Source organism: Cyprinodon variegatus, unplaced genomic scaffold, assembly GCF_000732505.1.
Source record: "Cyprinodon variegatus isolate N-32 unplaced genomic scaffold, C_variegatus-1.0 Scaffold91, whole genome shotgun sequence".
Lineage (NCBI taxonomy): Eukaryota > Metazoa > Chordata > Actinopteri > Cyprinodontiformes > Cyprinodontidae > Cyprinodon > Cyprinodon variegatus.
The window spans coordinates 778,181-802,034 of record NW_015150544.1 but is presented as its reverse complement, the minus strand read 5'-3'; the positions used below and the strand labels follow the sequence as shown (position 1 = coordinate 802,034).

Here is a 23,854-nt window from a genome sequence, read left to right as displayed (position 1 = left end):
CAGGATCACAGTTTTTATCTGTTAGATCAGGAGTCTGAAACCTTTCTTTGACCCTATCATAAACAGCATTTAAAATTGCCACTGTAAATACACCTGCCAGTTTTCATGAGAAATGGAAGGTAATCATTGGCTTCAATGTCTGTTTTTAAAATGCATATATTTATAGATAAATAAATAAAAAATACTGTTTTAAAATTATATATTCACTATTAAAAATAATAAAAAAATTAAGACATGAATTAAAATATTTGCACAATTCTGTTTTGTAAAGAAAAAAAAGTCCTACCCAGCAGGTGGCGCCGTGTGCTACGTTTAATATTGCATTCCCTTCCACTAGGGGGCACCATACCCACAGCGTTTTCCGGAAACATACATCTGTGCATCAGGATGTCACAAGGCGCTAAGTTTTAACCAAAAGTGTTAAATGAAATGACAAATTATCTCCGGGAAAGAACCTCATTCTGAATAACCTTTAAACACGAGAAGAGGATTAAAAACAACTAAGCCGAGTTTTAGCTCTTTGTAAAATCACAGCGGGAAACTGCCGAGTGGCTTTTGAACGCAATGGTGTTTGTGTAAGGTTTAGCTAGCATGCTAAGCTAAGTGCTAGCCCAAGCTAAGTTGATGTCGGAGCGATAGAAACTGAATCCCGGGGACATGGCAGCGGGAACAGGCGGATCATTCGAAGCCAGTTTGGAGAAGAGGTTCAGAGGTCTGACCAACACCATGGATTCCATCCAGGGACTGTCCGCCTGGTGCATAGACAACAAGAAGTACCACAGCCTCATTGTGCGCCAGTGGATGAAGTGTTTGAGGAAATGTGAGTAGCTTTATACCTGCTAACAACACAGCTGCAACGGTCGGAACTGGGTTAGCAAATGTTAATATGGAAGTTTAAAAGGTATTTAATTAGGGTTTTCAACAAATACTTATTTAGGCAATCGAGGCCGCTTTTAAAGGAATATGTACTAGCTTCAGTCAGTTCTAGTTTAAAGTACAATTGTCCAAATTGATCTAAAAAACACATTTCAATCCAGTTTTTTTTTTAACTCATTAAAATAGAAAACAATTGTATGGAAAATCATTTAAAGTTTTAGGATTTATTTATTACCACATTTTTTATATGTTGATTGTCTTTCTCGTCTATTTATCCATCCATTCACCTGTCTGCTTCTCACTTCATCTGAACAGTATTCAGTTTGGATGATGATCTCTTCTGTCTGCCAATTTATTCCTTTTCTGACCAGACTTACCCTTTCACCTAATCTTCAAAGCTAGTACGATATATAGAGGTGTAAATGATAATCGTTTTATACCGATACATCGATCCAACAGCCGATGATCCGATGCATCAATACCAAAGGCGTAAATATCGGCAAGCAGAGACTGCAGTTGCTTAGGGGACCCCGACCTCTTAGGGGCCCCATCACTAACACCTGGTAGTCCCCCTATGCATTTGGGGACTAGGACGTCTCTTTGCAGATGTAATGGTGTGAAAACATCTTCTTAAACCCACCTGACATTAAGTTAACTGACCGGACCTTATTTATGCCGCAATACACAGCAGATTTCAACAGGATGGTGAGACGTTTAAACACGACACCAATAGAAAAACAGACAGTGGTGCTTTAAATTACTATGTTAATAACTGTGTATAGTTCATTAGACGGTTGGTAAAAAATAAACTCATATAATATGTTTCAAACCGCAATAAAGATCTTAAAAGAACGATGTATTTGAGTATTTTATTTTTTACAATTGAACTTGGAATTATGGGTAATCCAGAGCGTAGATTAAAACCATAACCGAAACGTACAATGTGTTAGCGACGTTGGATACCAAAAGCTGGTAGGCAAGTGGATTCCAGAAAAGAAAAAGTAAAAAAGAGCTGCATCAAGAACGGAAAAAACTCCCCAAAATAAACAAGTTATTTCAAAGAAGTGAAGAGGGAATGGTGGAAGTTGCTGCTACAGTGAGTAAAGATTGCGACCAGGAGATGAATGGAGAGAGCGTGGGTGAGGAGGGTAGCCCGATAAGACTTATTTTACAGCAGAATTTACTAAAGTATGTCTAGTGAAGGTGAAGAATGATGAAATCTGTATTTATAGGGCACGTTTCGTGTTGGTTGTTTACAACGACGGGGTGGGGTGTTGTACTTCGTATGGGGCCCACTCAGATAATGTTGCCTACGGGCCTATTGTTGTAGTAACGTTTCATGTTTCTTTTTCTTCTAAATGCATATTTTACAGTCTCTATATGCCAGTTAATGATTAACTGATAAATAAATTAGCTATTCATTCATTTGTAGCTATGTCTATATATTACTTTTGCTTTCTCAAGCCTGTTATACAGTTTTAATAGAGGTATCCAGGAGTTGATCTAGGATAGGAGATTGCACACAATATGATTGTTTGTGTACATGGTTTGCTTCTATATCCTGAGTAAAGTTGTCGTATAAATGAGCTAATTACTGAAAACTTTGGGTTGGAAATCACTCCAGATGATTATATGCTAACCAGTTAAGGTTTGCATTTAGCTTGATTCCTTTTTTTCTTCAGAATTTCTGTGGTTTTGGAGAACCGCCTTGTTCAGTTAAAGTAACTGTCTTATTGAATTGTTTTGTTGGTGTTTGATGAAGTTATGTCTCGGTAGACCCCTATTGATATTTAGGTGAGGTCATGTGATAGACTGAGTATTAATTTACCTGTTTTCCTTGAGGGGTGTCTTTTTTTATTGCCAACAGGTTGGGCTTTATTAGTCACTGAAGAGGCACTAAACATAAAACAGTAACTAAAAGATCACAGATGGCAGTTTTTAAAACCTCTTTCAAACTAACCTTGAAATTAGACTATTAGATTTTTTTAACAGTTTTCCTGATGTATGATTCTCAATTAATATTAATATCTTATTTATATTGGCTACCTATCCATGATTGCTTTGGTAAAATGCATGTTTCTTTTCGTCATGAAATTGAATACTTTTAAACCAACACTAAGTAACTTTTCAACCTTCATAAAATATTTTCACAGCTCTTGTGATTATGCGTCGACTTACAACTAGTTGAATGACACCTCTGTCACGGCCCGAGAGGCCTGTATCAGACTGCAAACTGCTTTGCGGCACACGTCACTTCCCCAAGTCGCTATAAAGACAAAGCCGATGGTACTACATATACCTGACAGACGCTACATTCATGAAAATTCAGTACAGGGTTGACATTCAGCTACCAAGAGACCAGCATTTTGCCATGCTATGCGCTGGTCCTCATGGAAAATGTGATATTCCTTCAGGCCAAACAATACAGCTTTTGTCCCCTGGACGGAGCCAAAATCGACCAACGCTGAAACTTCATTAGATTTGCGTTAATAGATGACTTTCTTTTAAAAATTTGTCTGTTATTGGTTGATTTCTCTTGATCTGCTCTGATGGCTCACTGAAGAACTGAAATCTATTTTTTCTTATTCTCCTTCAAAAGCATTCAAACTATTTTTTTTCATCAGAATACTAATCAACATGTGCTTGCAAAATAAAAATCAAAGTTGACGACTTGTGCTCTGATATTTAACTAACAACGACTTTGTGTTTCCAACACTTTCTGTTGGATTTCCATTTACTTCTCTATATAGATGTCCAGACCACGGTTTTTAGCTACTCTTATTTATTTTGAAAAGCTGCTCATAAAAATTGTGGTCAATTTAGATTTTTCTTTTTGAATCAGATTTAATAATATCCCAAATATTTCTGTTTCCATCCTGCCCTAATTAGTCATTCTTACATTCATTTTCAGTGTAACCCTGTGTATTTAACCGGTAGTAGTAGATGGAAAACTTTTGTTTTCTGCAGTTGCACAATTTTAAAGGGCTGCTCTGATCTAGTCATTGGTAACCTATTGCATTTAAACTCTAATGTATTCATGCTCCTCGTGTAAATGTACTTATCTCCTCTGATGGACTTTTACCTCTCTTTGTGCAATTTACTAAAATATTTGTTAAAGCTTTCATGTAGATCAGTGGTTTCCAACCCTTTTCCCCAGAAACCCCTCCTCCTGTGTCCTTGTTGCATGACACTGGACACTGTGCTGGAACAGAGACGCATCTAAAACATGCAGGGCAGGGGTCCCTGAGGAACGGAGACAGGAACCATTGATCTAGATGATTGCAGCAAGATTGGAGAAACATTGTTTGACTGTAACGTTTTCATGGGAGGCTGGTCACTAACTGGTTTCAGTGAGACCTGCTGAATATGAAAGTGGAAGTAAATACAACAAAATCGCTTATCAGTGAAAAACGGGTGGAATGAATCACAAGCTACCTGTTCATGGATATAAAAATATATCTGAGTGAACTTAAGCTTAGAGATATTATTGTATTTTCACCGGATTTAAAAAAAAAAAGCAACTAACTCTTATATTATCTGATTAGTTTAGGATGAGCAGTCAAGGTGGGCGATACGGTCAAATCTTGTATCAGAGTATATTTCTGAACTTAAGTGGATGCAAATTGATTCTGATATCGATATAAAAAATATGAAAGGCTCAGAAAGACTACCAGAAATGCCCCAGTTAGATTCCTTTACAAACTTAGGAAAATGATCTTGGTATGCCCTGGAAACTCCTCCAATATAACATTTAATAATAATAATAAAACAAATAACATATCTATTTTTATTTGGAGCTACAAGCTCAAGAGACAAAATTCCCATTTCACCAGACGATTATATCTTCCTTATATTCCTCATTCAGTCGCTTCTTACCGCTTTCAGTTTCTCTTTCCCTGGCTCCTTTATTTTATAATTAACTGTCATATGTTTAAGAAGAAAAACACACCTAAGTCTGCAAGACCATCTAAAATCACTATAGAAATTCAAAATGAGATGAGAAATGTACCTTCAGTTTGACTAGTTTATATGAAGAGGGACCTTTTCAGCTTGAAAAGATAGAAACTCGTATGCTGCATCCAAACTTCCCTTACGGTTAAAAATTATATAACGTCTAACCACGTCATGCAAAGTAGTTTTTTAACAGTGTACTGCAAACTTACTTTTTTTTAAAAATCATTCCATAAGTGGTGATCTTCCTGAACTGGATGATAACTGTAGTATTTTAAGCAAAGACCATACAACAGGTTGTTTTAATTGGTTTAGAAATTTGTACAGGAATTTAGTTCCCAGAATAATTTTCAATATTTCAGATGCAAAGTTTAAAGTATTCTTTACCAACAGGTTTCTCTGATTGGAAGTGATATTAAGATTAGGCTGATGACAATAAGGCAAAGTTTTGTTGATGATAAATCAATAAATAACCTTTTAAAGATGTCTAAATTGTTATAAAACAAATATGATAATGTATATTGAATATTTGGTGCTGTTACATTGTTTAAAAAATGTCACTTTGTGTAGAACTTTAAAATTCTGGTTATTTCATTTTAAAATCATGCTTTTTATAAGGAGGTTCGTCCATCCTTATAATCCTTTACTCCCACTGATTGATCACATTCTCTTTAATTAATGGTAGGAGTGAAATACTTCAAAAAATGCTGCAACATTAATTGTGCACAGGAGATTTTTGCTTTATTATTTATAAATCTCTTCATTTTTCTGAAATTTTCACTGTAAGTCTGTGATGTAAATATCCCCTTTTTGTCATGGTTCGTTTGTGTGCCGCCATCTGTGAATCTGAGGTCCGGGTCGGACCAGCTGGTGTTTAGCTCGCTCTTTTTTTCCAGTTCTGAGATGCTGTAGCGTGTAGCCAATGACTAACAGCTAGGAAAGCACTTATGTTGATGCTTAACAGTAGCAGCTCGGCCATGAGAGCTGTCACTATCTGTACCGGCAATGTTACGATGCAGCTGTCAGTTCACCTTGAACATGCTCAAGTAGTTACACACGCAGAGAACAAATAAACCTTTCTTTGTAAGGAAGGAAAAAGCAATTCTAACCTTTTCCCACTGCTTGTTGCTAAGTTACAACACTCTACATCTTTTGGTTCAGGTTTCATAAACAGTTTTCATCGGGGATTTTCTGGGCTTAATCAGAAAACTTGCTATTAAAGGATCACAGTTATTAGTTTCAGGAAGAATTAGCTCTGTATGAAAGTACAAAGAGGCTTATATTGTAGTGCTGGTGTATCACTAATACTGCAATGAGCTTAATTAGGTATAGGGAAGTTGACTTTTACTAAATAAATAGCTTTCTTTTTTAGTGCAGACAAAATAATCACTTTTTTAAGTATTTCAGATACGGCTGATTATAATGGTTAAAATAATACTAATAATATTTGATTCTTATTAAATTCTTGATGCTTTAAAAACACTTGCAGAATATTTAAAAATAACAAAGCTTTAACTAAAATATAACTATTTAAGATTGATTATAAACAATATGTTTGCCAGCTAAGGAATATGGCTGTTTTCTAGGGTTGAATCAATTGGATGAATCGATTATTGAAATAATCGTCAGCCAATTTGATAATCGATTAATTGTTAATTAAGGTGTGAAGACTCTAAAACCTGCAATTAACTGATAGAACAAACACTTGGAGTAGTACAAATGCTGAAATTGTAAAATAAAATGTTAGGAATTTGTATTTTAGAGAAACATTTTGTCTGTATGTATTTTCTATCCAGAACTCCTCGAGTGACATAGATTTAGATTAAACTGGTTTAAATATAAGGCACCTTTTGTTTTCTGGTTAATATTAAAAAAATCAAGAGATTAATTGATAAGCAGAATAATCAATAGTTGCGGCCCTAGCATTTTTATTTGTACGACGGGTCCTGACAATTTATTCTTCAGTCACCAGCAGCTTCATGGACAACATTTTTTCCAGTTCTATTCACCTGTAGGATCCTTTTTTTTTTTCATAATTCACAGAAAAAGAATATCGAATTGTATCTTCCATAAAGTAAATCACCATTGGGGGTGTACTTCATCAAAACCTATTTTTATTTGGTCAAAATATAAAAAAAATTACATCTATTAGGCTTATCCTATATAGAGTGGTAGCTGTTGGGTGTGCTTGTTTCCAGCTCCATGTTAGCTTGTTATCACCGTATCCAGTAGGTGGGCTAGAGCTCCACTTCTCTTCCCACCAGCCTTTCGTTCTGATACATGACATTTCTGAAAATATAATGCATAATATAGCAGCCAATGAGAAGAGTTTTAAATCTGTAGTAGGGACTATTGGTCGGCTCTGCCCTTATATTGTTATGTGTTTATTGAGCCTCTTGATTGAGAGACATCAGGTCATTCCAGGGGTATTACGAACTTGCTTTTCAAAGAAATTGTTCAAAGAAGTATTTTTGGAAGAAGATTTGGAGCTTTCAAAATAGGAAAATGTTTTTTGTATTGCTCAACAAATTGTAAAATGCTTATAAACAGAATCTAGATAATTTAGACACATATATGGCACACTGTGCCGAATGGACCCATTTGGTACAAAACAACATATAGCATCAATGGACGTCATCCCACCGATTTAAAGTTTTGCGCATGTTAATTAGAACTACAAGTGTAATAAATAATACATACAACATGCATGCTATAATGTATGCCCAACATGTGGTATCTAGCTTTTTTTTTTTATTTTTTTTTTTATGGAAAATCCTCACATTTTAAACATGTTTAAACAGATGTAGTTAAAGTTCTGTAACAGTCACAATTAGGAGATTTTTATCACGAAAACTAGAAGCTCTGCACTTTAGAATGAATCCAGTTTTAATAGACATTGCCACTTGGGTATGTCCAAAATTAGTTGGGTGGTAAGAGGTAAAAATCAAGTATGGTCACTGGTTACACATGCAACATGGAAACAAATGCATTTGTTAAAGATATTGTCTTTCTTGCTTAATTGACTGGATCGCATTTTAGAGTTTCACCTAGTCCGTTTTTACTGTAAATATCGCATTGTTTCACTTTGGTTGGAAAAAGAAATGACCCAGTTTGTCAGTTCTATGCTTATATTTAATAAATTGCTAATCAAAAACCTCAAAAGTTACAGAAATTTATTAGCTAGAGGTGTTCGAATTTAGAATATCTTGCAATTTTGATAATGTTGGTAAATCTTGGGCAATGTTCTTTCTCATGTTTTTTTTTTACACACACTCTGTTTCTTCAGCATTTAACAATGCAATTTACGTAAGAGTTTGGACATCTGCATCCTAGAGACTGTCCATCTGTCTGAATATTACATTAACATTTAAATCTATGTTGTTTATAACACTTAGAATATATTAGTTGGATATTAATGCTGTCTATAGTATGGATATTTCCCACACTAACTATATGATGTTATATATTGCATCCTTAAAACTAAACTTAAATACCCAATAACCACAAGAACAATAAACATTAAAAAAAATGTACAAAATCCTTCCACCTAGTTGTTGGTAGAGTGTCCTTTCTGTTTGTGGAACATTTATCAAGATAGTGGTGATCTGAGCTAGCTGCAAGATATTTTTCTTCCTTCTCTGATTTCATGGCCATGACCTTTGAACTTTGAGATTTGGTGCACTATTTTTAGTGCAGTTATCAAAGGAATTATTCAGAACATTTTTAGAGTAAATGAACACAGGAAACACAGGATGGAGGTTACAGTCAGCTATTGTTCACTTGTTGGCTGCCTGGTAACTCCTAGTGGTTCTGTGTAATCCGTTTCATAGCTTAACTAGTAAAATTACATTTTCTTCTATTTTCTTTTTCATTATCGTCACATTTGTTTTTATGTTGGGCTTCTTCTCAAACTTAAAAAAATAAAAAATAGGGATGTAAACAGATGACCCAGTTTTGATCAATCGTTGGTTATTGGTTTGTTAGATAAAAATTTGTTCCATCACAGGGGGGCAGCGGTGGTGCAGGAATAAAACCTGTGACCCATTTGCAGAGGCTTTAGTCCTTCAGGCTTTCAGAGGTTCGAGTCTCGGCCTGGTGACCTTTGCTGCATATCTCCCCCTCTCTCTAAGCTCTAGTTCTGTTTGTCTTCTTTTGAAAAATACTCAAATAAAATCCACTAGGGCCTAAAAATAATAATAATAAAAAAAGGTTAATCCCAATAATTGATGATGTCAGTTTAAAGATAATTTATTTCAGTGTTGTAATGTTTTGGTCATCCTCTAAAGGGGACCACTGTTCATTCTTCAGAAAAATCTCACTGGTATTTGCAAGAGAAGGAATGCCAGAGCGAAGGCATGCTAAAGCAGAAACACAAATCAATTCAGAGTTCGATTATTTACGCTGTTTATGGCGACAAGGATGCAGAATGAACTTTAAACATATAAACACTTGAGTCATTTAGCTGTGCTGCATGGTGAAGCAGCTGTGCTCAGGAAGGAAGGGTGTGATGATAGAAAAGTGGAGCAAATTCCACAAAACATTTATAACCTGATGGGAAAAGACATTCAAAGACATATTTAGCTCATGTTGAGGAAAAACCCTCCCGTTACAAGAGAAAACTTAGGTTTGTATGAACTTACAATTAAATGTTAGTTGATCAATCAAATTTAGATTAATTATTCAATCAGTAATCAATCATCCTTAGTTAGATGTTTTATTTGTGAACTATATGAGAGTTATTAACTTTCCTTACTGGTTGGATCCAATAGTGGATTGGTCTATTGTAGGAAAGTGAAATCTTTTTTGTTTCTCTAATGCTGTTCTCTATCTTTCCCTCTACAGCGAATGCCTCCCACAGACTGAACCTGATGTACCTGGCTAATGATGTCATTCAGAACTGCAAAAGGAAAAACGCCATTAATTATCGTACAGCGTTTGCTGAGGTGCTGCCAGACGCCTTCCAGCTGGTCAAGTAAGTAGCTCGTAGAATGTGCTTTAGCAGGACAGGGTCAGCACAATAAAAAAACCTCTGTTCTGATGTTTGTGTTTATCACTGTAGGGGAATTGGGGTCCTGGGTGTGGCTTGGGGAGCAGTTGGGGACTGGGGTCAAACACTGTAAGGCTTAAACCTATGCTAGATGGTCACAAAGCTCCTTTATGTTTAGGGAAGTTTAGCAAATGTAATTGACAATTTGCTCTCATTCAAAATCTTAAGATGCCCAGAATCTGGATTATATTAATTTATTCTACACTAAGCACATATTTTAGAGAATGTAGTTTATGATTTGTAAATATATTTTTTTCTATTTCTCAAAGAAAAACAGAAAGGGTTTGTTGGTCCTTCAAATGCTTTCAGACCTGGTGTTAGTTTGTCTCCTGGTTGATTAGATTACATGGAGAAATATTCACACCCTGTGATAAAATCAGAGCAACTTTTTTAGAGGCAAATAAATATGTAACTCTGTCACACAGTGGGACATCATAAAGGTCTGCTGATGTTTCTGCCATGTCACCAATACTTCAAAACCGTTGATCTGGATTATTACTACTGACACATTTGATCACTCTTGTTATTTTAATCTGCTTCAGTTCACATATATGTTTCCCTCTAAAACAGCACTACATTAAAGAAGCTGGAAAAAAATCCTCATGCACTATTTAACTATAAAGAACTAACATTAGCGTTGCTAATGGATGAACATTTTTGGTTTTTATTTGGTTTATTGGTCTTTTTTTATCACATTACAATCACTTTGTGTATCGCCTTCTTTGCCAGTAGATAGGTTATACTGCTCCAAAATGCAGCACAGCTAAATGAGCACTTTTAGGTGATAACTTAGGGTGTTTATTCAGTGTTTATATTTACAAACAGAACCACATAAAATGTTGCCATTAAATGCTGTAAATAATCCCAGACTCTCAATCAGCTCGTGTTTCTGTCCTTGCATGCCTCCGCTCTGGTGATGAATATCATGTTATCAGTTTTCCACTATTAAATGTATCGGTAGCTATGTTTACATGGATATAAATAAAGGCCTCGTCAGATCAAAAAGGTGCCATGTAAACATGTCGGCCTGACTATTCTAATCAGATTCGATTCCGAAAATAGAGAGGTGTTGGTTTTCTGATCGCCGTCCTGGTCGGCATCCATGTACACGTCCATTCAGATCCTTGGAGTAAAATAATCTCCACAGCGCATGTGTGGCATGCTTTGTCCAGAAAATTTAGTATTTCCGCACATGCTTAAATGATTTATTTAGGGCTGGGCAATTAATTGCATTTGCAATATAACAGCAATTTAAGAAATTGCAAATTTGAAATTGCATCACTGGAAAAATTCGAAATCTAGATAAGTAATTTTTTCTTAAAATAAGTGCATTTGTTCTTGGATTGAGGACGTAAAAGAGACATTTTGCCAATGGAATAAGACGATTTACACTTAAAATAAGAAAAAACAATTGCATTGTCTTATTTCAAGTGCATATTATCTAATGATCTTATTTTAAGAGTAAAAATACTTATTCCATTGGCATATCATCTCATTTACCTTCTCAAATTAAGGGTAAATACACTTAATTTAAGACATTTTTACTTATTTCTAGATCGTTTTTCCAGTGGCAGAGATGCTCAATTTTGGTCTAGTTACATTTAACAAGACTAAGAGACAATTTTCATGTGTACAAAGTGGATTTGCTGCCACAAAAAATGAAAGAGAAACTTCTAGCTAGCGCTCCGATCTATGCTAGCAAGTAAAAGTTACCACTTTTCCAAACAAAGGTTAGAATAATGTTCCACAACAACAGACTTTAGACAAGCCAGCTTTTAAGGTGAAACTGAAACCCTGTGAAACATTTAAATGCTTGTGGTAAGTGCAAAAGAAAATCGCAATCACAATATCGGTTGAAAATAATCGCAATTTAGACTTTTGGAAAAATCGTTCAGCCTTAGATATAATCTGATCACCAGCTAGGTCCATGTATACACATGTAATTATCTACTAATTTTATTTAGTGTCCTTGTAGACAGATTTTGAATTTCTGATCAACCATAGTTTAGATCAGACCAAGGGAAGGTTTGCATATGTAAACGTAGATATTGTCTCCTGCAGTATCATCTAGTTAGGCGCTTTATTTGCAAGTACAAGGTATTGCTAAAGCATTGAGGAAGCATGTAAACATCTCCAAGTTGCTTTTAAAGGAAGAACTGAGCCCCATGAAGCTTCAGTGAAGCGTTTACGTTTCAAGGTTTGTTTTCAAATTTGCCACAAATCAGACTTTGCTCTTTTATATTCTTCTTTGATGTTTTTTTCAGACTTGAGAGTGACCCGAAGATGATAAAATCTGTGGAGAGGATTCTGTCCATCTGGGAGGAGAGGGATGTATATTCAGGCACGCTTGTTAATGATCTCAGGAATATCCTGGTTAAAGAAGAGTCGCCTCCTCAGACACCTGTGGAGCAAAAAAGTGAGTGATTCATCATTTCTGCTGACATTTCAACCTGTACATTTCCCACCCCCTGTTAAACGTTATGCTTACTTAAACCTTTCTTCATATCTGTTCAGCTTAGATATATGCTACAAGTATAAATGTGGATTTTTATGTGTTGTGTTCCTTTTTAATCTTTTTAAAGCTCCGGTTGTGTCTAAAGCTGAGCTGCAATCCAAGGTTGTTGCTGAGTTTGTGGTGAGTGAGATTTTAAAAACCTAAACTGAAGTATAAGGTCACCACCTCCATAAACACAGCAGACCGCTTTGTGTCCATTAACCTAAAGCTTGAACTATGAATGTTTCTGCTTCAGCCCCAGGCTTTTATAGACCAACTAAACAAGTACAAGAAATCCCTGGAGGAGGTTGACCTCAAAGAAAAACAGCTGGCAGCCATGAGAGTTGACATCTTCAGCTCTGATGCTCTCAGGAAACTCAAAGGTGCCTCCTTTACGTGCTTTGCCATCCAACACAGCTCAGTTTTAACTTGGAATCTTAGAATAAGCCATTTCTCGTGGTGTTCTTTAATTTATGTTCCTCTCTTGCAGATAAAGCAGGAGGAAAGAAATTCTCCAGAGATTTTGAGGAGGGAAGTGCTCAGCTACAGGAGTTTGTCAAGTTTTTTGAGAAACAAAGCAAAATTGGTCCTGCACTTCTTGAGGCTCTTGGAAATGCAGATATCTTTTATGAGATGCAGTACAAAGAGGTCAAGATTGTTGCTAATGTACGTATTTAAGCTCTAGCCTGTGCTTCTTTTTGTTGTTGCATCTGTTAGCCAATATTGTTTTAGTCCTATTCAGTCACTGTTTTCATCATCAGTTTGTGGTTGATAAAATCTTATAGTTTCTATAAGTGTTGTTCTTGAATTGTAATGTTTTTCTGCTTTTTTATTCAGGCCTACCAAACGTTTGCAAACAGGGTTTCCCACCTCAAGCGTAAACTGGATGCCCTGAAGGCCACCTTACCAGATCTGGATGAGTCCCCTATCCCCTCGCCGACTGCAGACGCTCCATCTCCAACAGGATCGGAATCCCCTTTTCACGGCCTGGAGTTAGCGCACCCAGATCCAGACCTTGATGGTTCTGCCATGGATGATGACGCAGAGCCGCCGGCCCCGAGTCCTCTGTCCTCACCAGGAGCGTCCCCGAAACCCTCAGAGATCATCGGGGAGGACGACAACCGTGAGGTGGCGGACATGGAGCTGTCAGAGGAGGAAATGGACAGCGGTGGCATCATAGGTGAAATGTCTTTTCTGCTTATGGGAAGTGATGTAAAATGAAAAAGAAAAATCCCTGTATTCACTATTCTACCAATTCTTCTCTTTCAGTCGAAGAGCAGAATGAGTCCTTCCCTCAGCCAGCCGTTTCTGCTCCAACCCCTGCAAAGAGTGAGCCATCTGTAGCAACAGAGCAGATTACCCAGCCGGTCAGGCCTTCTGCAGCCGTTCCCTTAGACGTCGCCGCAGCTCTTCCTGCAGCTCCTCCCTCCACCGTCCTTCCAGCCGTTTCCTCAGCCGCCCCTCCACTTGTTCCTTTAGCCGCTCCTGCAGATATTTCCAAAAACATCCTTTCAACTGTTCCTGCGTCTGCTCCTGTTGCTCCTCTTGCAGCTGTACCTGCAGCCGCCTTGGAAAATGTTGATCTGGGTAAAATTGGCTCCATCCTCAGCAGCTTGAGCCCAGTCATAAAAAGCACAGGTGAGTTCAAGTCTCTTTGTGGAACTTACAGCTGGATGCCTTAGCCACATGTAAAGACATCGAGCTTTTTGACTAGACTATAGGGTGATGTTTGGGGACATGTATGAAATTATTGCACATTTTGGTGAAGTGGCACCTAAATGGTAAATGCAGTCCACTGTGTGTTCAGCGCATCCAAAAAATACTTGGAGCTCTTTCCTCAATAATGATTACCAATTTTATACCAATCAGAATAAGGCTGTATCAAAACTAAATGTTCTTTCTGGATCCACTTTAGCTTAAGCTCTGCATGAATCCAATTGATCAGTTGAGGCTTTAATGAAACGGCCTTATTATGTGAAAATCAGGGAAATGGGGCTGCAAACTAACGAAACATGGCTGCCGAGCGGTCAGAAACCAAAACCGTAGCTCAGAGGTTAATGTGATGGTATAACGATTCTGTTTTCTTGCTAACTTCTAGTCAGAAACCCAACAAATTTGGCTTTTATGACGGAGAAGCAAGATGAATACCCCTGCTGTGAGGAAGTGGATTTTACAGACATAATTCACTATCAAATTTCAGACTTGCAGCTGTAATCGGAGTAAAATGTGTTTCTAGAAATTATTGATTCACAGAGGAGTGAATCTAAATATAGCCACTTTGTGGTTATTTGATTTATAAATAAATGTATAAAACCATGCATAGTTTCTTTCTCCCACTTTATCCTTGCATTACATTCTGTTGGTCCCATTAGAGAAGCCGAAGTCTGAAGGTGTGATGTAATATAAAATCAAGATGTGTAAATAGCAGATATATCTGTTGTATGGGTAAATGTATGAAAACGACTAATATTCTGTTTTGCAGCAACAGCAGTGGAGGATCATCCTACAGCTCCTCCAGTGATACCCAAACCCGCTCCTCCTTTGGTGCCACAGGATGCCAGTTCACTAGTGAACCTCCTTTCTAAGGTGGATGTGAGTCCTGCAGACCTGCTCAGTGCCCTGTCCAAAGTTCAGAGCCATAGCAACTTTAAGGGTCAGTCCTCATCTGATTTACTGTAGATTTAACAAAGAGCACTACATATGCGTTGTACTTACTGATTTGTTTGCCCTCTCTATTCCTTTACAGGTACTACCCCCCTCCCGTCTCCAAATGTAGCCCCACACCCCTTCACTTCAAGCAAGACAACTTCCTCATCCTTACCAGCATCAGCAGCACATTCTCAGAGCACTGCTCTGTCCATCCCTGCAACTGTACATTCTGCAGCAAACACTGCTGCACATCAGAACTCAGAGGCAGCCCCCAAAACCTCCAACAAAGCCTCTGCACTGGTCCAAGCTCTGCACAGAAATATGGATTTGAGTACAGATCCAGAACCATCTGTTTCCTCTTTGAGCTTAGACTCTAAAATTCACAGCTTCCTACAGGGAAACCCTGCATTCAGTGGCTTCGATCAGAGTTTTCCAACAAACCCATCTAGAGCAGGGGAGAGTTTTAGCCCAGTTACTGGTACAGAAAACCAGGAGGGAACCCCAGTCAGGGATGAGGGAGGAGGCACCCCGACTCAAGATGAGATGATGGATAAAACGGTGTCAGCCGCGTTGGCTACGAGCAAGAATCAGTCTTCTGTGGATGGAGCAGCCAAAACGGCCCCTGTAGCATTTGAGAATAACATGCAGAGGAACCCCAACAATCCTCAACATCCAGCTTACCCGCTGCCAGAATTGGCCCAGAACGGCCAGGTCTTCCAGTCCTTCCCATTCGGGAAGCAGGAGATGTTAGAGAGCAGGCTTCCTGCACCAGCTGAACATAATCAACATGTTGCCATGCATCCAGGAGGGCCTGCTTTTGGAGCGGCAGTTCAAAGCCGTTCCAGCATCTCACAGACAGTCGAAGGATTTCAGAGGGCAAACAACCAGAGTTGGTTTGGTGATGAACACCCAGAGAGGGGCCCTCAGCAGCCTAGCGGCTTCAACATGTTGATGCCAGGAGTGAGAGAGAATCGAACAGCAGGACTTTATCCCTACCAAACTGAGCAAAATCAGGAACATCAGGAGTTTGTTTCCAAACAGGGTCCCTCTGTCAACTCTGCTTTCTTTGGAGGAGCTCTTCCTCCTGTCCCAAAGGTACCGCCCCCTCCTCCTAGCTTTGATCCCATGATGACATCCCCAGGCGGTGGTCTGGTTAACCCCCCACAGCAGGAACCTGTACCCCACACGGCCGCTGGGGGGTGTATGGAGAGCAGAGGGGATAGCTTTTTCAGAGACCATGACCATCAGCATTCATCCATGCATCCAGACGATCTGTTCCATGACCCGCATCCACCTCCCCAACCAGAGGATATGCGTTTCCATGAAGATCCTGGACAATCTGATGGCCATTTCCTCCACGATGATTCATACTACCCAGCCGACGAGCCGTATTTCAGTCCTCCTCACCCTTATCCCAGAGGCCGTGGGCACATTCCTCCCCCACGCTCACCTTCAAGGGACCCTTATTTTGCCCAAGAACATCACAACCGCCCACTTCCACGTCAGTACGGCCCAAGGCGGCCGCCCCCTCCCCATCATGAAATGCGCCACCCTGGTCAGCGGCCCCCTCCGCCTCGGCAACCGCACTTGGCCCGCCATCCAAATCCAAGAGGCCCGCCTCGCCAGCCGTTCCCTCGTTTCAATGGCCCTGACCCGAGGTTTAGAGGCAAGCGGCCGGGGTGGCCAGGGCCGAGAGGAGACGGTCCTATGTTCCCTCCGAAGAGACCCTTCCCACCCCCACGGTACTGACGTCTCCATCTTGAGTTCAGGGGGGTGGGCGGGGTAAACGCTAGCTAATCAAGAGTGTTCAGATCCACACTCTTTAAAGCTGTGCAGATCCCTGATGGCATCAAAGGACGGTTAAACAGACAGAAGCTAATAAACAGAAGGAAAAACGGAGGAGAAGGAAAAACGGACAAGATCCCAGGAGGCTCCGAGAAGGCTGCAGAGGAAAGACAGAAGATTCAAGAAAATGAGAGGTGGATATATACATATATAAATATTTAAATATAATTCCCTTTTGTGTTGTTTTTCTTCAGTACGAGTTATTACGTTAAATGTTAAATTTGTAATGAAGCCTTAGTTAAATAAAGGTCAGATAGTTCAGGTGCCGTCAGTCAGCTGGAGGTTAACTCCTCGCAGACCACTCCTCATATTTCTGTCCCCCAACTTCCATTACCATAGAAGACTTAGATGCTGCTATGTTTTTTTCTCTAAATCAAGTTTACTGTCCAGACGTTCTAACTGCTACCCTTATAAATCAGCAGTTTACTTGTGGTTTCTTAAATGAAAAATCAGTTTAAATCCCCTTTGATCCTTTTCATAAAGCGTATTGGTTTTTCTTTTATTTTTGCAATTGTTCAAACCTGGGAATTCCCTATTTGTGAAGCCATGCTCACTTCACCAGTTCATCTAGATTTCTTCAGTTTAAGTTTAATGTCCCATTTAATTTTTCGGCGCAACTCTAGAAAGGTGGAGGCGTCTGTTTTTTTTTTTCTTTTTTTTTTTTTCTTGTTGTTTCTTCAGCATGCAGCACTATCAGCCCTGAGGAGTAAATATCTGCAGGAGGTGAAGACATGATCTTCAGTTTTATTTCATTGTACTGACCAATAAAATTATGAGTTTGAAAGCTGTGTCATTTCCTGTGTTTGAACATTTAACGATACATCACCGATGCATTAAATTCTGATGCTTTAGCCATTTTAATAATCACATATTTATAACGAAAAAAAAAAGAACAAATTCTCTTATGTAGTCATAATTCTTAATCCATTCCTTTTTAGATGTTCTCAATTGTTATTTTATACTCAGGAAATAAAGTTGTGCATAGTTGAAGTTATTAGCCCATCTGATACCTGAAGCACCTTTGTTTTTAATAAGTGTCCTGAATCCAGCCTGTTCTTGGGACCAGATTTAGCAAGCTCCCATAGAAATGAATAGTTTACGGTTGTGAAGTTTTATCTTTAAAATAAGCGTTATCTGTGTCCTAATACATGCATACAGTAATAACTTTTTTCGATGGATTTGTAGTTGGAGCAATAAAATGCTTAGATCTATGAGGAAGTGTTGGCCTTGATGGTTCTGTATCCCTTATTTTAAGGTAGGGGTACAAACAGGCAGTGGGAGGGGTCAGCAGCGGTAGTTCTTGTCCAGTGTAACTGGAGTCTGTATCCAGCAGTGGTCTTTCTGTGGCGTGCAGCTCATGTACCGCATCATTGTGTTTTGGCACAGGAAGTTCTCCTTTGTGGTTCTGTAAAAGTTCACAGGGTACCAGTTTCAGCTTCCAGAGGAAGAAGAGTCTGTTAAACCTTCTTGACCAGGATTGAGGTGTTTGGGTTCAGGGTAGATCAGATGGTGAAGGTCCTGGAACTTGATTTTCTCACTACACTCTACTGCCTCTCTGACTTATCAGGAGTCCACAACAACTTTGATTTTGTCGTTATTTGGAACAAAAGTTATTGTCTGAACACCACTGAGTCAGGCTGTGGATCTCAGCTATAGTTCATCTCTGTATTGTCTGATTTAACCCAATATGGGTCTATTGAGGGGGGTTAGAGTAAAGATCATCAATGGGATGTCCCTGTTTGGATTTGATTTAGGATTCTTGACAATATCATGTCTAATTTTTTCCCCCTGGGCATGTTTCTTGACATGAAATACATTGTTTTAGGTTATTACTAATGATAAAGCTGTTACTTGCCTTATCTGACTAAGATGTTTTTAGCCTGCTTGGTCCTCCTGCAGGTCCCCTGGCATTATTCAGCTGGCTTTAAGCTGTCTGTCCTAAAGAAGCTTCTTTGCTGTCCCTATTGCCGTCTATCCCAGTACAGAGCTATAATGATCATTGGCGTTGAGGTTAATGTTATCTTAATTAAATCATTTGTATCTTTGCAGTTCTGGGGTCTCAAAAGAACCCTCTCACTAGTTTTATTTGAATAGTTTTTTCTCCTGCTTCTGCCAGACTTGTTCTTTGTGTTGTGGCTATTATTTGTCAGTTCTTGACAAGTAGGAACATTGTCATATTTTAGCATCATATTTTAGTATTCCTTTGTGAGCTAAAACTGTGCTAAGTTCAAATAAAAAAAGCTCAGATTTCTTTCTCCAAAAGTAAATACTGCCACCTCTGTGCTTCAGGGTTATAATACTGAAGCCACTGATTTATTTTTTTATGAAGTAGTAACTGCTTTACTTGTGTGTAAATCATTTGTTCACATTTTTATACTAGTAGTTTTACAAAAATGCACTGAAAATTCCCTCCTATCAAAATAGCTTTAAAAAAAAAGGGCAAAATTAAAATCTGGGGTAATAATTTTGTCCTTGGCTTTACACACAGTACTGCACACAAATCTTAACATCCTTTATATGCGTTTATTCCTGCAGGAAGATCTTTATGTTTTTAAAGTGGACCTGATTATTATTTCTCCTGACTTTCTAACGGCTTGTTCAGGTTTTTATTCTTCGGTTGACCATACAGAGACTTTCATGTTTGTTCGTCTGTTTGGCTCTGATCTATGAACGGCCATGTTTAGGAGAATGTGGCTTTCTGGGCTATAGCTGCTTTTTATTTCCTTACATTTTTCTTTAAGCCTTGCAAAACTAATAGAATGATGGTTTGTTCATGTTAGATATCAAAGTTTTTAGCCTTCGTCTACAGAAAATTATATTTTCAGATATAATCTTTCGATTCCTTTAAACAGCCTGATCTCTAGTAATATATTGATTTAAAAAATCCAAAGTGGATAAAGCTGCTTTTTGCACTGGCTTTAGATTAGATTAGAGGTCGGATTAGAAAACGGTTAGCTGCCGTGTACCACAATGCTTGAATTTAAATAACTGTTAACTTGAAATGTTCTTTTTAAGAATTTAAATGCCACATATGCATTCCTAAAAAAAAAAAAAAAAAACTTTTAATTGGCATCCATATAGATACAGACTTACTGAAGTATGGCTATTTTTAGGCAACTTATGAATCAGTGCCAAGAACCACTTATAGAAACCCATTGAATAAGTTTTTTCCATTTCCCCCAGATTCTTCCAAAAACATCTATTTAACAGAAATCTAAAAAAATTAATCTCACATCAATAAGATGATTCCTATTCCTAGAGCCCCCACACACAAAACACCAGCATATGAGAAAAAAAATGTGAAATTTGACAAAAAAAAAAAAAACACTGGAAACAAATTATTAAAAAAATAATAATAATGCAACTTAGAGCAACTTGGAAATTAAGAAAAGTGGAAACACTTTGTTTAAATACTCTTTCAGTGCTTAAGTGCATTATTCCTGCAAAATAGAAAGTTTAAGCCTACTGTTTAATGGATTCTTAGCCATAAATGCACACCTCAGCATGTGTGCATTTTTAATCTTATTCGATTTAGGCACAAAAAATCACTGTGTTGAGCAAGAAGAGAGGAACTTGCCCCACTAGCCCTGTTTAAATGGAAGCAGTTTTATAAAAGTTTGTTTCTGTACATAAATCAAACAAAAGGTTAAATAAAGAAGAATAATTACAGAAAGAAAATAACCAAGATAGCTTTTTCAGGAGAGCCCATAATTATTTGAAAACAATTAAATCATACTTTGACCTTTTAAAGCTACGTGGCCATTTATTTCAATTTGATCCCCATGGAGATGCAGTGATCAAATTTTCCTGTGACTTCTTTGAAATCTATTAATCTTATTTCAGGTTTTTAAATCTTTCTTATTTTTTTAAAGCTTTTTACCCAGATATAATAAATCTGTTTTTAAAATGATTCTATGATGGATCCGGTTTTTACAAATTGGCTCAGTCAGATCTGCTTTACCTACCTGATAAAACGAAATAAACAGCCCAATGTGAGCTAGTTAAAAGGTTCAATACAATTTGTTTTTTGTTTTTTTAGAGTGCTATTTGCTGAACTGGGAAGAGTAGAGTCACATATTAATGAAAGCAGAGTTTAGGTTTCAGCAGACCCTTCCTGGGATTATTTATATGATACAGCTGCTTCTCTGCCATCAAATATCGTTTAAAAGAATTTAAACAATTAATTCTGATGCTGATGTATAACGTAGTTCTTGCATCTCAAAGTAAGATATCATAGTTTTTTTCCACCTTGAATTTTAACACCACTCTCTCTCCCTCCTCATCCTTAGGGATCAAGAGCCACTTTGATGTGTCTGATGTGACGGGAGAGAAAAAACTACGCTGTGCCACATGTTAGCTGATGGAAGTGAGGAACTTCTTTGAATCCTGCTCTGCTCCCGGTGATGATGGCTCTTCACGGTCTGTAATGAACACTGAGCACTGCAGCTGAGCCAGCTCCATGTTTCTATCCCATCTGACGCAGCATTGAGATTGGAAACATCCAGACACGTTGGGCAGGGAAGGTGTTGGAGCTGTGGATTTTAAAATGATTTATTCATTATTGATTTGGGGAGATTAGGGTTTTCTGTGACTTTAGATTTTAGATTTCAAAGCCCATTTCTCCATCCTTTTTAATAGTTGACAGATTGAGTTTAAGCTGTATTTGATCCAATTATCAAAATTACCTTTATGATATTTACATCAGTCAGATTGCATTATTTGTTAAGAAAAGAAAACTAATGGAAGAAGTATTCAAGATGCTCAAACATAAAGTTTTGCAAAAGTGGTGCATTATTACAAACTATAAGGGCAGGCATTCATGTTTGCTTAAATAAGAGTGCTTAGCTGGTGATTATGTTTTATAACCTTTTTTAAAAACCTTTTTCACATCACTGAGCGTGTTCTGTTCTCCTTCTCAAAGATGCTGTTTGTTCTCCGATGTTTTTAAAAAAAAAAAAAAACCTTGAAGAATCATAGAACAGCAGGAAAACCGCACTAAACACATACAAGTTCTTGGTTTTATGTAGGAGTGCTACACTGGAGCATTTTCACTTTTTTATGAAAACAACCTAAACATTGATTTTTTTTTCTTTACAATTCACAATGATGTGAAACATTCATTGATTCACATTCATTCATGAAACACATTAAATCATTATAAAACAAAATGATAAAATAACAAAATGAGAGAAAAAAGTTCAAGACGCATGATTGCTTTTGAAAATCTCCACATTTTGAAGATTGGGTTATATCTCTTTGATCTCTGTCATGTCTGGTGTGGAGCTCTTTGATGCACTGCAGTAGAGTCAGAAAGGCTGAGCTACGTTTATTTCATTCACATTATGGAAAGTTATTTTCTTGCTGATTTTAATTGCAAATGTGTGACATCATCTCAAACACATTCATTAAACTGTATTAGCTATAACTATGACTTTATAAAGTACATTGCAAATGTGTTCTTATGCATGGCATGAGTTTCAATTCTCTTACATCTTAAACAGAACCACATTTTATGAAGTAATATGTTTTGTAAATTTAAATATCCAATTTCATAAAACAGTTTAAAAGATTGAAAATGTACTTTTCATAAACTTCAGTCCAAAAATAAAACAAGCCTTCCATCCAGATAATGCAACTTGTGGGTTCTATCTCCTTTTCCTAGCTTCGCTTCCTTCACCTTTCAGGAGGTCAACTCAGTAAAAACACTGTTATTGGTAGAAAGGAACTCCACACTGCTGTGCTAAACATCTGTAAGGCTAACAACCTTTAGCCTTACAGATGTTAAAGAGCTGTGCTTGTACACTCTTTCATGGAAAGGATTATGGGCAACCATATACTGTATATATTGTATAACATTTTGTGTTTCCAAACTCCTCCATTTTCAGCTTTTCAATCAAGATAACTGCAGATTTTCAATGTGCCTTCCTCAAACAAGTGAATTAGTTGTTTAGACTGGTTTTGTGTGCATCATCGTCCACATATGTTCATATCCTATGCTGTGTTAAAAGAGAGCGACATGCCAAGTATTGCCAGAAGAACACCTTACCCTCTATAAACATGGGGGTAGTAGCACCGTGCTGTGGGACCGGTTACATGGAGACCTAACCCCATTGAAAGACTAACATTCTGGGCTCTTTACTGTTAAATATTGGTGGAAAGCCTTCATTTCTCAACCAGAACACTGAAAATTTATTAAGAACAGCTCTACCAGCACGATACAAGCACACAACGCAGCACTAAGAGAAAAAAGGAGTGCCTTAAGAAGAATCACATTAGGACTATGGAGCGGCCTGGCCTGTCTAAGCTCTTAGGGGAGGGATCATGAGCTTTGAGTTATCAAGTGGCATCTCAGAACCCCAGAAGAACTTTAGAACAGAATTGTGGCCAAAATACCTCCTGAGACTGAAAGACATGCCTTAGCACTGTGCTTTTCAATGAAGGTTTCTACAAGTTTTAAATGATGTTGTGTTTGGGGTCCAAATACTCATTTCACTCAATATTTCTGTGACATGCAAATCTTTGTCTTGACTGTTTCCTTTATGTCTATTTTAAAATAAAACTGATTTAAAATGCAAAGCTGTTCTTTTGTTTTTGAGAGAGAACTTCCCAAATCATCAGCTGACAAAGTATTGTCAGTTTGTCCCTATAGGAAACTTTATAGATTATTTTTCAAATACTGAAAATGAAAAGTTTTTGTATTACAGTCACATCACAGAATGATTGATTCCAGAAAACAAAAGGCAAGCATGTTTTTATAGCACATTTTCATAGCTTGATCATTCAAGGTGCTATACATGAAGAAAATTACACTGCAGTGACATAAAGGTGATACAAATAAAGAGAATAAAAATGAATAACATGATGAAAATGAAAGGAAAGTTAGACGTAACTAATAATGTTTAGATGGCGCAGCTAAAGTCACTCTAAGGAAATATGTTTTTAATCCTTATTTAAAGCAGCCCATTTACTGTTTTCTGTGAGTGTTTTCCAGA

General features: G+C 37.7%; 1 protein-coding gene across 3 annotated transcripts; it reads left to right on the top strand.

The window, feature by feature from the left end:
* Positions 1 to 375: 375 nt before the first annotated feature.
* Positions 376 to 23,416, top strand: LOC107084079 (regulation of nuclear pre-mRNA domain-containing protein 2-like). Of its 3 annotated transcripts, XR_001481206.1 has the most exons (11): positions 376 to 820; positions 9,670 to 9,799; positions 12,139 to 12,290; positions 12,457 to 12,509; positions 12,625 to 12,751; positions 12,859 to 13,034; positions 13,206 to 13,548; positions 13,638 to 14,006; positions 14,851 to 15,021; positions 15,115 to 16,996; positions 21,152 to 23,416. XR_001481206.1 is itself a non-coding variant. In XM_015373746.1 (10 exons), the coding sequence occupies exons 1-10, from the start codon at positions 658 to 660 to the stop codon at positions 16,764 to 16,766; spliced, it is 3,330 nt and encodes a 1,109-aa protein (XP_015229232.1). In that variant the 5' UTR covers positions 376 to 657; the 3' UTR covers positions 16,767 to 17,651. The 3 variants fall into 3 exon arrangements, 2 of the variants coding, with proteins under 2 accessions (XP_015229232.1, XP_015229231.1); XM_015373746.1 differs by lacking the exon at positions 21,152 to 23,416 and having other exon boundaries at positions 14,857 to 15,021; positions 15,115 to 17,651; XM_015373745.1 differs by lacking the exon at positions 21,152 to 23,416 and having other exon boundaries at positions 15,115 to 17,651.
* Positions 23,417 to 23,854: the final 438 nt, after the last annotated feature.

Coding starts and splice junctions, on each gene's coding strand:
- LOC107084079 (XM_015373745.1), top strand. CDS start 658: ATGGCAGCGGGAACAGGCGGATCATTCGAAGCCAGTTTGGAGAAGAGG. Junction 12,510..12,624: donor AGGTTGTTGCTGAGTTTGTG/GTGAGTGAGATT, acceptor TTTCTGCTTCAG/CCCCAGGCTTTTATAGACCA. Junction 13,549..13,637: donor GGACAGCGGTGGCATCATAG/GTGAAATGTCTT, acceptor CTTCTCTTTCAG/TCGAAGAGCAGAATGAGTCC.